This window comes from Cryptomeria japonica, chromosome 2 (genome assembly GCF_030272615.1).
Source record: "Cryptomeria japonica chromosome 2, Sugi_1.0, whole genome shotgun sequence".
In the NCBI taxonomy this organism is placed as follows: Eukaryota; Viridiplantae; Streptophyta; class Pinopsida; order Cupressales; family Cupressaceae; genus Cryptomeria; species Cryptomeria japonica.
This window is the reverse complement of record NC_081406.1, coordinates 408244282-408258301: the sequence shown is the minus strand read 5'-3', so window position 1 is coordinate 408258301 and position 14020 is coordinate 408244282. Positions and strand designations below refer to the sequence as shown.

Below are 14020 nucleotides of genomic sequence, written 5' to 3'. Positions count from 1 at the left end.
TCAATAGTAATAAACTTATTGTTGTAACAGAGATATGCTTGCATCAGCTTTTCTATTATAAACTTCCTTGCTGGTTCGTCAAGTATTATTAAAAAAGGGCACTAATCTATTTGTATTAGTCATCTTTTTTAGAGCTGATGTGGCGTTGGTTGGCCCACTTAACTGTCCATTTGTAATAAATGTTGTAATAATAGCCTGGTCAACTAGGAGAGAAGAAAAAGCGTTTTAATATACAAAACTTATTTTCATCCTAAAACCATTAAATCGCAATGTCATGGATGAATTTATGATATGTGACATATCATTGTTTCCATGTTTGAATTTGGATACTGTGCATATCTTTGTCAATAGGCTTTCATTTATAAGTATGAATATGTAGTTAATGACTTCTTTGTGAAGTATAGGTTGAGTTAGGGCTGTAACATATGCAAAAACTTGCGTAACGATGAGCTAATTAAGTTCAGCACTTTGTTAGAAAGTTGTCTCCTTTTGTGGCATCACTGAATTTTGTGGATTGTTAGATGATCTTTCTTTGTTGCATAGTTTCATCATTCAGCTCAAGGAGTCCCTAAAGTGCATTAGATTTATTGATGGGGACTTCTATTCTATCCTTTAACAGAATATGGAAATTCTGATTGGTTTTTATCTACCCATATTTATAAGACCTCACTGATTATGTGAAATCGAAAACAAATTCCAGGTCAAAATCATGTGGGTTGAGAAAACTGTTTTTTTTTTTCTTGTCCACTCAAGCTGTTCATGTGCAATACATCACACACATTATTTTACTCTTTCTATACTGCTTAGAATTGTTGAACTTCATCTGGTTGCACAATAACCTTTATCATTTGATATTTACAAGTTATACACATCTATATAAGTTTTAGCTACACAGGAATTTAAATAATTGCATATTGCAGATATTTTGGTATTTTAAATGGAATCGATACTGTTCTGTGGGACCCAACTGCAGATGTATTCCTTCCAGCCCATTTCCATGGTATGTTCCTCTAGCAAACTTTTTAAGCTCTCTGTTCTCCTATCTAACCTTTTTCCTAATTAAATCGTGTTAGTATAATTGCTAGTGTACATAATTAGAGGATCACTATATCCAGCAAGGCTTACTTGCTGCTATTGCAAGCATAAAGAGCTGGTTGTTTTCTTTTATAAAACAAAATTTCTAATTTTTATTTTTAGTCTTTCTGTAAAAATATGTTTTTTGGCTTGAGATCATACTTCAAATAAGATTTCATGCTACACTTTAATCATTTTCAATCTTCATAAATTTTGGTATTGCCTTTGAAAGTGAAATTTGGGGTACACATGTACTCAATTTGGGATGCCTGTTATAAATATTAGGAGGAGATAATTAATGTGATAATATGACTTGAATAAGATTTTCAAGGATATTTCGGGATATTGTAACTCCCACATCAGTTCTACCAATTAATGGAAATGAAAGAGCATACAGAATGCTGGAAAAAATTAATTGCACCATCTTTGTATTGAGAACATAAATTATATTAAATTGATTTCACTTCATCGGGATAAAGTATTATGCAAATGCTTATTAAGTATTGCATTCTTGTATAACTTCCCAAAACATCCCTACTGGAATCAACTCTCAACTAATACATAAATAACTTAACGTTTTAATTACTATCACTAAGTCACAAATAAGGTGACTTTATTACAAAATGAAAATCTTAATTTCCAGCACCCCCCCTTTAAGGTTTACATTACAAAAAGTACAACCTAAAACAAAACATTTTGACTAATCACAACCTCATGCTCTCTAGAAGCCTCTCTTTGATTTTTTTTTTGGACCAGTCACCAGATAGATCTCTATCGAGCTGTCTCATAACCCTCATACATCAACTCCATCAAGCTGTCTTATGACCCTCATAAGAATATAATTCCCAAGATCCATAAACTCCCAAATGATTTGGGCAGAATACATATTGAGTTTCATCTACATTAAATCCCTTCCTCTATTCAACATGTGGGCTTCTTCATATATGTTTTTGTCATCACTGTCAGCATCAAATGTAAAGAACAAAAAAGTTGGTGCTTTTCAATCAATTGACCATCTAAGAGAAAGAACCTGGCTTGAGTTAGAGAAATTACTTTAACCTTTGGTACCTCCAGCCTCTCCTCATGTCCTTGTTACACTTCATCCTCGTGATGTTGCATGTGAGTCTTCAGAAGCCTTGTCAAATATAGCATGTATGGCCCCAAAAGTACAAGCATAGAGTGAGAAGGTAGATATTTTCATTTTTCAGGTGTTGTTCTCAACTAATAATACACCTATTTATTAAGATACCCTTTTTTATCGCAATTCTCCCATATAATATCTCCTGCTAAATTTCAAGCATTTAAATCATCATGTTAAGATACATGGCTATTACAACAAAAAATAAAAGCTTACTGTAGTATCCACTCATGTTCTGAAGTTATAATTTTCTGATTGAGGGATATTTTTTGACTTCTGATTTAATTGCTCTTTATTTTTTTTGATTTTATGTTTTCAGAATAGAAATATAATATTAGAAATAAACTGTGAATTGCAATTTAACTCCTGATAAATTTTGTAAAGTACACTGATGAAGTAAAATCAATAGATTGGTTTTACTTCATCAGTGTACTTTACAAAATTTATCAGGATTCACTTCATTCGATCAGGTGGTAAAGTATGCTGATAGAGGTATTGATTTTACTTCAACAGTGTGCTTTACAAAATTTGTCAGGAGTCACTTCATTCAATCAGGAGAGAACATACAAAATTTATCACTAGTCAATTCGATTGTTAGAGATGGTATTTGAAAGGATTGGATGAAAAATGTTGTTATGGATAGATCAAAAGGATTCTTGGAGAGGAAAATAGCAAAGAAATGGTGGTAATTCAAAGAGGAAAGATATTGAGGCTTGTAGGTGAAGAGCTGGGTATAGTTGTTCCACAAGAAACAACCATCAATGACATACATTCATTAATGAAAGACAAGGTAAAATTCTAATAATGAAATCTGCAACTATAATTCTGAAAACAAAGTTATTTAACAATCTAAATCTGACCTTGTTTATTGTCATGAAAAGCTGCCATACAATACAGAAGTCTGAGAATTATTTTGAACATGAATCTGAGTACATGTCTCTAAATCTGCAGGTCTGTCATCAGCCACAGTGCTTCAGAAATTGCATCATTCATACAAAAGGCATTACTGTTAAACTCAGATTTCACTGTAGTTTACAAACAAAACAGAATTCCTGTCATTTAACTGGACAATTCTAACCTCAAGGTAATCTGAAGGTAATCTGCCCTGATTTTTGCTCCTTTAAATAAATTTCTGAACATAACCAATGACTGTTCTAAATCGACACTTCTTCACACATCAATATCTCCAATGGGCACCTTAAACTCATGCAATTACTTGTAATAATAGTAAATCAGAATATTAAGAAATCTGGAACTGAATACACCTATTTGCACCATCAACTGGAATTCTCTTGTTAGCAGAATTGACCCATAATGGAGTGGCTAGGGTTTGGCCTATGAAGACTTCAAGAAATGACTGCAAGTCCCCTGTAAACATCAGATGCCTCCACTTCAGGTTTGCAGATCTCACTGCTTTCTCAATGTCTATAATAAGATAACAATGGTGGCGGGTACTGTAGCGGGTACTATAGCTTGCAACCTGTTGGCGTGTGTTTTATGACACACCGAACACAGAATAAAAATGCCCAAAAGACACTATATCCTCTCTTGAATAAAATCACCGTGTATGCTAAGATTGCAAACAAGATCATATGGCGATTCCAATGTTTACACTGCGAACTAGCGACTTTAATGTTGGATATAGCTTGTTTGGTGATGTTTTCTGGTAATCCAAGGGGGACTTGCAAATTTCATTCACAATGAAGACTTTCAGCTACAAAAACTCTCTATCTTTTTTTTGGGATTTTCTCTTAATTTGGATTTAAAAAAGATGGGTAAAAGGAAAAGGATTCAAGAATTCTATACTAGTCCTAGGAATTTAAGAGACGGTAGTGATTGGGTGAAAATAAACCATGCTTTGGTTTACCAACTTAAACAACTAAACAAAGTGGGTGCAATCTTTAAGGGTTGTGCTTAAAATTTTCATACCATGAATAGTACCATTAGAATGAACAATACTTATCCAAAGGTAGAAGTTAAACATCCACAAAATGCACTCAAGCTAACTTTGCACAATTAACAAAAACCATCTGTTCATCAAAAGTATGAGCAACGATTTCACCAATCGATACTATCAAATCTTGGATTCATTTAATAACTTTTATAAAGCAAATTCTATTCTATGTTGAAGAAAATATGAAACCATGCAAGTGTGAGATAACATAGAGATTCAAAGCAATCCAAATGAACTTTATTATTTTAATAGTCTTAAGCAACAACTTCACCAATCTCTCCCATACAAATGAGAGAAGAGGGGTTTATATAGAGCATTAAAATGAACTAAAGGCCCAAATCAAACAGTGATCAACGACCGAGATCAAAACAAATACATCCTAATTAGGGTTTACAATAGCTATCCAATAACAGCAAATAAAAGAAAGACACATGTCACATGGATCTTTCTTGTAGCATAATCGATGAACCTAGACACAAGAGGATTAACCTCTTCCATTGTGACATGTGGCAGCATTTTTATCTTGAATTCGATCATGTCCAAGTCATCAACATAGGTGGTGAAAGCATTATCCCAATTTAATTCCTATTTTTGAAAGGCATCCTTGATGGAAAAGAAGGTGGATGCCTTAGTCAAATTTCGCCTAAGGATCGGTCCTGTGAAAGTGAATAAATTCTCTTGAGCTTTGACCTTCAGATTTTCTATGTTCATTTCATTTTGTCAAATTGCTTCCTTTCCAAGCACATCAACGGCTGCAAGGAAAATCTTATTTTGAATTTCTTTAATCAGCTCATCAATTTTGACACCATCAACCTTTACCTTCTCCAAAATTTCATTTATTGCCATCAATGCCCAATACCATGTGTTGAAGTCATAGATATCTCCACCCGCAATTACTTGCCCATCTATTAATTTTTGCTTGGGAATTCCTTTCAACACCTTCAAGCATGGGATTACTTTATCTTGAATATATTGGAGATCTTCCCACATTTCTGCCATGTCTTGAATTCTAGATAGTAATGAAGAAGCTTGCCCATATGCCAATATCAATGCTTCCACGAACGTGACAATTTCATTATTGATGTTTGCCATCCATTCCTTAGTTTCTCTACCTGTCACCTTCATCTCTTCAAAGTCTACAACTGTTTCCTGTGGAAGAGCCAAATGCAGAGGGACCACTGTATCTCCTTGAGCAATAGGATTGATCAAGTGCTGGAGATAATTTCTCAGTTGCTCATTCTCTATTTTTAATTCCTTTTTCTTTTCTACTTCTTTCTTCAATCTTTCCTTGATTGTCTTGATTGAATCATCTAGTTCTTGAACTTCTTGCTCTTTAGTGGTTGGGCCTAAGTTGATAGTCGTTATTTCATACTCTTCGGGAGTAATATCTTCTTTTTCCTTCTCAACTCTTGGCACAACTACTTGAACTGAACGAAATCATGCATCGTCCTTTTGGATCAAGGAATACTTCTTGGCTGATTTCTTTACTGTAACCTTTTCTAATCTAGCCAGGAAATCCGTTGTATCATCTTCTTGTTGAATTTCCACAGGTGCTCTCACTTTCATCCTCAACTTTAGCCAATCAGGAATTGTGGGCTGCTCAATACCTTCATCCTCTTCATTGTTCTCATCATTTGGATTATCCTCAACTCCTCAAAGAGCGAAAATCATTCCCTTTGGGAATTCTCCATCTAGGATATCCATCTCATCATTTTCCAATTCTATTATTTGCATTTTTGAAGCAGATGGTTGCTCATGAACTTCCTGTTGAACGGATTCCACATTTCTTTCTTCATGGATTGGAGGAGGGATTTTCATCTCACCCGGTGGTTCGTTTTCAGGAATTGATATATTGTTCAAATTTTTGGATGAGGCGCTGATAGAGGAATGAGCTTGACTTGACTTTTGCTTCTTTCTAACAGCTCCTTCATTTGCAATTTTCTTTCCTTTTGCCTTTGTAGGACCTTCGGTTGTTTCCTTCGTCTTCCTTGAACTTATACTTTCTGGTGGCTCAACATTTTGAGATACTTCATCATTATTGGAAGAATATGATTCCATAATGTCCATCAAATTGTAAGAGGTACATTTCTTCCTTTCAGCCCTTGGATTTGTTGATCAGCCCACCGTTCAATATATTTAACAACTGGCCTCATCAGGATGGCCAAATCTATGAGTTCAGTATTGTAGAAAGAGGTTTGCCTTCATCATATCGTGGTTGTGTGTATTCTCCATCATCTGCCAACTGGTCAGACACACGAAAAAGTTCGGTTGTCTTGATCAAATTCACAGGTAATCTTGACCACATTCTTTTCCTGATATCAAATTCATCAGTTGCATTAGCTCAAAAGTCTTCAAGATCAATCTTGTGTTTGTACTTTTCTCCATTTACCATCCAATATGATCATGAGGATCAAAGTTGGCTCTGGATCGATAGAAGATAAATGGATACCATTACATTTCTATCCTTCCAGTTTCAGCTGCTTGTGTTGTTGAACAAGATTCTAGCATTTTTCCAATAAAAAATGGAAAAGAAATTCTAGCCTAGTGTTTTCCTGTCTGGAAGATTTCATATGTCTCTAGCTGTCTCAAGACTTCAAGTAGTATTATTCTGTTGGTGGGATAAATTTGAAGTCTATAAGGACATCCAGCAAATCCACAAAATAGAAAATTTAGTCACACATGGCAAGTTTGGATGAGTGCAAACCCATCTTGGCTTACTTAGACAAGGTTGATTGCAGCCAAATCCCTCTATAAAGGATGGAATAGTATAACTAAGCGTTCCTAAATAATTTTAATTAGTCCTTCCACCTTTTTGGTTGTATATACGTTTGTGATCTTTGGTCAAGTGATTTTCTTATTACTAAGCATAAATAATACCCTTGGGAGCCACGTAAGGACATTCTGTTATGCCCCTATTTTTAGAACAAAGGAATTAATTGAAGACCCACAGCCTGTTTCTGTAGGCTAAGGGTTAAAATAAGGGAAATAATAATATTTTCAGTTGGTCCAATTACATTATTTTTGAAAGGGAAACTTAAATATTACTATAAGACCTATCTAGTGTTTAAAGGTTTTTTAACACTTAATTTGGTATGTAATTGAAAAGTGGTCTTTTGTAATTTAAAAAGTAATTTTAAATACTTAAGGGAAAAAGTAAATTCAAATATAGTGCTCAAAGGCAACTATAAAAGAAATTCATTTGCTCAAAGCATATTATCCAATTTTGTCAATTTGTTATTCCTTCCAATTCGGAGTTTGAATCATTGAATGATGGAAACCCTTGCTGTGCGAGATCAAGAGGATGAAACTACTTTTGGTTTCCGAATTGGGCTTGAGGATGAAACCCTTTCATTGAGTAGAGGTGATTCCATCTAGGGATCGGGATCACATCTGTGCTAAATATTTCAAGATATTTCCAATTTTTAGTTTGGCTTTGGGATATTATCAATAGTGTGGACAATTTCAGTCAAGATACACATATATATGTATACATATACATATACATATATACACATATACATATACATATACATATACATATACACATACATACACACACACACACACACACACACACACACACACACACACACACACACACACACATATATATATATGTATATGTATACATATATTTATATATAAGGACGGACCCATACCCGTACCCAAGGAATTGTTTTTTTGCCGAATCCGTGAATCCGTACCAGATTCCATATCCGTATCGGTACACAAATCGGTAACTTAGATTCTTGATCTAGAAGATGACTGTACATTTGAATGTAGCACTTAAGCATGTTGATTAAGCCAATATCCTAGAAGGCAAGCTGTTAGAACAATGTAAATTTGTTTGTGAAAATTTCACAATTCTCATGAGCATTACAGACCTGGTAGAAAATGTCCCACAATCCATTTAAAGGTTTGAATTGAGCAATTGCCTTATAAATCTTGGATGATAATAGTGGAGATGAAGATGTACAACCCACTAATTATCATATTCTATTTCTCCTAGATATTTATTTGTGTTAATCTTTCTTTTCATGAGTGCCTTATTTACTTTCTTATTTTCATTTTTTTACAACTACATAACCAATTCAAACATAGAAGGAGGCATCAAATTGATGGGTTACATGCTCATTATATTTGAGAGGCTAAGTCAAAAAATTAATGTAAACTTCCTAAAAGGTCCGCAACAAAATAGTGAATATTTTGAAAAACCTGACATCCTCAGCAAATGGAACCACTGAATTCTGACTGCCTTTGGGGAGGAATAGGTCACTGCTTCCTCCATAGACCATTCGTCCAACCACTGGCAATCTTTAAAGAAAGTAACAACCCTAGAGTCATTCTTGAAGTATATGTTTAAAGCATTTTATAGGTGGTGATTCATATGCCATGTAGAGTGTTGCAGCTGTCCTTGGCTATTATTCCTCACCATCAAAGAACCCCCTAGAAGAGGTTGTCAACAAGAGAGGAGAGTAGTAAAAACTATAAAGAAAATTGAATTCAGCTTGCAACCAACTTCAAAACCTTCTCGCTTTTGAACACTCCTAGAAGGTAACAAAAACTCTCCTATTTCCCCCACATACAATGTGAACAGTATCTGCAATAACCACCTTACTTAACAGTGCTTTGACACTTGATTGTATTTTTTATGTCTAAATATTCAAACTTTTTGTTATATTTTGTGCAGAAAAAGAGCTTAAAGGAAAGCAAATTTGTAAGCAATATGTGCAGAGAGGCCTTGGCTTGTACCTTAATCAAAAGATAGTGAGCAGTCAAGATGCAGATGAAGGGAAGTTATCCCCCCTGGTTGTATGCATAACTAGACTTGTAGCACAAAAGGGTCTTCATCTTATCCGTTATGCAATCAATCGTGTTGCAGAACTGGTGAGTCATTATTAACCAACATCTTCAGATTTTTAATGGATTTAAACTCCCTCATTGTATCCATATTTTTTTGATATGTAATATTCAATTTCTTGCAATTGTATTGCCTATTTTTTTGACCACCTTATAGAGAATGTATGTTGCTGAGAGTTTTTTCTCCTTTTACCTTTATCCTTTTAGATATTGCATGTGTAAGCGAAGAGCATTTTCTTTAACTGTTGCCATTGGTTAGTATCAGTTATAAGAGCCCTTTTTTCTGAAACCTTAAAACAGTCATTTATGTTTGGTACTTATTATGTGGATGGTGTTCAATCATTCTGGAATGTTATTGGTGAAACCCATAATGTTTCATTGTTGTAAAGTTGTAAATTATTCCATATCAAATTTAAATTTACTAGAAACTTTGCGACGACATAGATTAAATATTTTGCCTTTGCTTCTTTAATTTCAGGGAGGACAGTTTATTTTGCTTGGAACAGCACCAGATGGGAGGGTCCAAGGGGAGTTTGAACATCTTTCAAATCAGGTAAAGTTTGTATGCATTGAATGTGTCACTAATATGTATCGAGATCTAGAATGAGATCAAAATCATGAATTCTTTGCAATCATATTCTTTTAGATGAAATGATATGCTCAACATATTTCTTTGTTTACTTTTTGTGTTGTGAATTTTACTTATATACCCAGTATGCCCTATGTAAAAGTTGGATCCACCTACTAAAAGTATTTAATTTTCCATTTGGATATTCAATGTGATCGACTTAATTGAGATGAGACCCAGTAGCCAAAATATTCTGCGTGTCGACAATCCTTATGGAACTGTTGGCCCAAAAACACAACAATAGAATTTTCAGTCAACATTCACCCTAGATGTTTAATGCATATCATATTTAAGAATAAATATTCAACTATTTATGGGGATCAAGATCTACATTCAAAAGTAACTGAACGTAAAATACTTATGACCCATGCTGAAAACAAAATTGATCTTTCAACTAGACTATTATTGTAGGTAGTCAATGCTAATACAGAAAATCCCATGCCTCTGTGAAATGTTAATGTGTAAATGCAGCAATAACATGTCAACTGTAGCTGTCAAACACTCAGATCATGCCATCACAAGATTCAATGTTAGAGCAGTGTTGATGTATGGTAGGGTTGTGTTGTGACCATTTCACACATCGCCCCATTTAAAATGGGGACCCCCTCTTTTTGCTCGGTTTTGCCTGTTTCTCTCTCTGCTTTTAGGGTTTTGAGCCATCTGGATTAGGGTTAAGCCTTAGGGTTTCCGTTTTGATGATTTTCAGGCCAGAGTCCAGTCCACCTTGAGAGCTTTTGAGCTTCCTCCCGTAGGATGCAATTTTGGAAATAAAGTGAATTCGCCAGAGGCCAAGCAGGTTGGTCTAGTTTCAGTCGAAATTTTGATGCAAAGTCCAAATTTGTCTAAGTGTTAATGATGAGATTTTGATTTTTGTCCGATTGAGTGATTTTGACCAAATTTTGAAAATTTTGATAATTGATCCCGGACATTGGAAATGACTTGTTTTTGCCTTGTGAAGTGATTGAAGTCCTGAAGTCTTGATATTTTGACCTGTGGAAGCAAAATCGCTCCTGTCCCTCACTGAAGGACCGGAGCTTGTTTTTCAAAATTTTACTGTCTTTGCAGGATCAAGACGAATTTCGGATTGGAAGAGATAAAGGGAGGCATGTTCTTCCCATTGAATATAATTTGAAGAAATTCGCAAACATGGAAATGTGCCAGGAACAAAAATCGCTCCTGTCCCTCACTGAAGGACCGAAGCTTAAAACCTAAAATTACCTTGTCCTTGCAAGATCTCAACAATTTCGCGACTTGAGGAGAACCAAGGAAGTACATCCTGTCAGTTGAATATAACTTGGAAATGTCATCATGAGGAAAATTAGACTTAGAAGCAAAATCGCTCCTATCCCTCTCCCAGGGACCAAGGCGAAATTTGATGTTAGCTCCTGTCCCTCTCCCAGGGACTAGAGCGAATTTCCTTATAGGGCAAAATTTGGGCGAAGATCAAGTAAGTTTTAGGCTTGGGGCAAGCAAAGAAGGTGTAACGGACCCATTGAAGACAAATTGAAGATTGCAAAACACCAAAGTGAGGCTCATATTTGCCTAGGCGCTCCTGTCCCTCAGCCAGGGACCAGAGCGATTTCTTCTTTAAATCAATTTTTCGCCAAGTTGAAACAAATACCGTGCCAAGGATAAGTGAAAGGAGGCACAACGAGTCCGTTGAAGACAAATTTGGAAGTCAGCAAAGCACGATTGAGCCTACAAGTGTAAATTCGCTCCTGTCCCTCAGCCAGGGACTAGGGCGAAATATTAGTTATGTGGCCTTTCCTCCAAGTTTTAAGTCATTCCAAGTCAGGGTACAAGGAAGCAATGATGTTTGGAACGCCTTGACAAAGAATGAAGTTACAAAGACCGCCAAAGATGAAGGATTTGCGCTATATGTCCAAGTTCGCTCCTGTCCCTTAGTCAGGGACCAGAGTGAAATCTCTAAATGAGCTTAAATTTTGAATATCAATTCTATTTCATACGATCAGGAAGGATCAAAGGACATCGTTTTACATTGTGAAGGCAATTGCGAGTTGATAAGAACAAGGATGAGCCCAAGACACCAAGGATCGCTCCTGTCCTTCAGACAAGGACCAGGGCGATATTCACTACATTGGCCATCTCTTTCAAAAAATTACGTCAAGGCAAGGATGTACTAGGTTGCACAAGGTCGAGATGTTCTTGAGAAGATGATACGCGAAGAAGTTAAACGTCACAAAATGATCAATTTGGGCCAGAACACAAAGTTCGCTCCTGTCCCTCACCAAGTGACAAGGGCGAAAATCATTCAAACATCAAATGTGCCTAGTTAAGGACGAGTAAAGTATGCGTGGAGTGAAGGGATAACGTTGTTACTTGTCTCGTGATGAAGATTGGTGATCAAAGAAACAAGGATCAAGGAGAAAAGCTAAGTTCGCTCCTGTCCCTCACCAAGGGACCAGGGCGATATTGACCTTAAGAGGCATTTATCCACAAAGTTAAATCGATCAAGTTCGAGATACCCAACGAAGATGCCAGTTTCCACGTGGAGATGGTGGTTTTGAACGTAAAAGGTAAGAAAATCAAGGCTAAAATGCTAATTCGCTCCTGTCCCTCTCCCAGGGACCAGAGCGATATGGTTTGTATTTTTGCATCTCCCAAATTTTGGCGCTAATGACATTTTTCAAATTATATTAAATGCTAAGATCAATGAAATTTGAAATATTTAATTAAAATTAGCATTTAAAAATCGCGCGTAGACATTTAATTAATTATTTTTTTTGCCTTTAAAAAAATCGAATTAATTAAAAACGAAGGCATTAAATGAATTAATTATTATTTTAAATAAAAATTGGGGCGCTTGGGTTTTATTGTCTTATTTTACAAAGTCGGCCCTTAATTTTATTTAAAATTTGTTTTTAATTATCTTATTTTACCAAGTCGGCCTGGAGGTAATTGAAAGGGCAAGCGCCTATAAAGGGGAGGTAAATTTTTTCATTTTTCAAATCATCATTTTATCATCTTTTCATATGCGATTTTGGAGAATAAAGGAGAAGTGCGAATTTCATAAAGGAGAAGTGCTAAACATCATCAAGGGGAGTGCGAGTTTGGTTGGAGTTGAGTGAACTTGCCATCATCACGTTGAAGACCCCCAAAGGTGGCGAAATTGCAAGGAAGACATTCGCTTGAAGAGGATCACGTTGAAATCATCAAACATTGATTTTTGCCTAGGCGAATTTCTTAATTTTGCATTTTAGAGTTAGCTCTCAAGTAAGGTATGGCGAAATCTTCTCTTGTTTTGAATGTTGATTGTCATAGCCTTAAAATTTGAATTTTTGAAATTTTGAATTTCAAGTAGCTCGATCGTATTTAGGAAATGATAACTCAAGGACTTATCATGAAGTTTCCTAAATTTAATCTCTAATCTATAGTTATACATTGCAAAATCTATTACTTATTATGAAATGTTGTGTAGGTGTTACAATGGCGACCCCGAAGACGGGAGCATCCACCAGTTGTCCAGCTCTTATGAAGGAAGATCAAAAGACCGAAGAACTGGAGACCAAGATCGTGTCTAAGTGGAGCAACATTGGAGATACCAACTTGGGCAACTTCAGCACGAAGAAGTTTCGAGAGGCCCCTTACATTGGCAAGCCATCACCTGTCGCCAGGAGGATAATTGAAAGTGGCATCATTAGGGCAGCCGGCTTCCCTCCAGCAGTACAGTGCCATGAGTTGATGATCGAATGTGCTCGTCATTATGATCCACAGTCCAGAACGATCGTATCCAATGAGGGAAACACTTTAGCTTATCTTTCAGAGGAAGCTATAAGTGAGGCTTTCCATCTTCCAGAGCACAGAGATATGGTTTACAAAAGCATAGGAGCCAGGTCTATGTACGAAGATGATCCAGATGCTTGCCTAAGCATCATCAACAAGAACTGGTTACTTAAGAGTCGTCCTCGCCTGAGCAAGATCCCGAACACACCACATAGGATCGATTTCCAGGAGGAATACAGAGATTTGATTACAATGCTCAACCGAGTCACAGGAGCCCCTCAAGCCTTCTACTTTGAGAAGTGGATGTTCTACTTCATCCAGGTGATAGTTCAGGGAAAAGGAACAATTCATTGGGCTAGGATGATTAGCCATTGCTTGGACGTACAGTTAAGGAGATTGAAGGCTACCAAATCCTTCCACATGAGTTCATACGTCATATATGCCTTGATCAGGAGCTTTGAGTACGCAGGACTACCTCACAGAGGAGTGATTGGAAGAGGACCCGACGAGGTCAGAGTTTGTGATTCCTATGTTCACTTGCATCATCCGCCAGGAAGCAACTACAAGTTAGTTAATGATACCTTCATGATGAACATCACAAGGACGTTGCAAGGTGGGATTC

General features: G+C 36.1%; 1 protein-coding gene across 5 annotated transcripts in view; it reads left to right on the top strand.

The window, feature by feature from the left end:
- The window catches only part of LOC131061989 (uncharacterized), a 227338-nt gene that overhangs the window by 112300 nt on the left and 101018 nt on the right, over positions 1–14020 (top strand). For all 5 annotated transcript variants that reach the window (XR_009110635.2, XR_009110636.2, XM_057995819.2 and 2 more), the window contains 3 exons: positions 921–1000; positions 8857–9053; positions 9505–9579. Coding sequence is in view for 3 of the 5 variants with exons in the window: in XM_057995819.2 (XP_057851802.2) it covers positions 921–1000; positions 8857–9053; positions 9505–9579 (352 nt within the window). In the remaining 2 variants the exon portion in view is untranslated. The remainder of the gene's footprint in view (positions 1–920; positions 1001–8856; positions 9054–9504; positions 9580–14020) is intronic.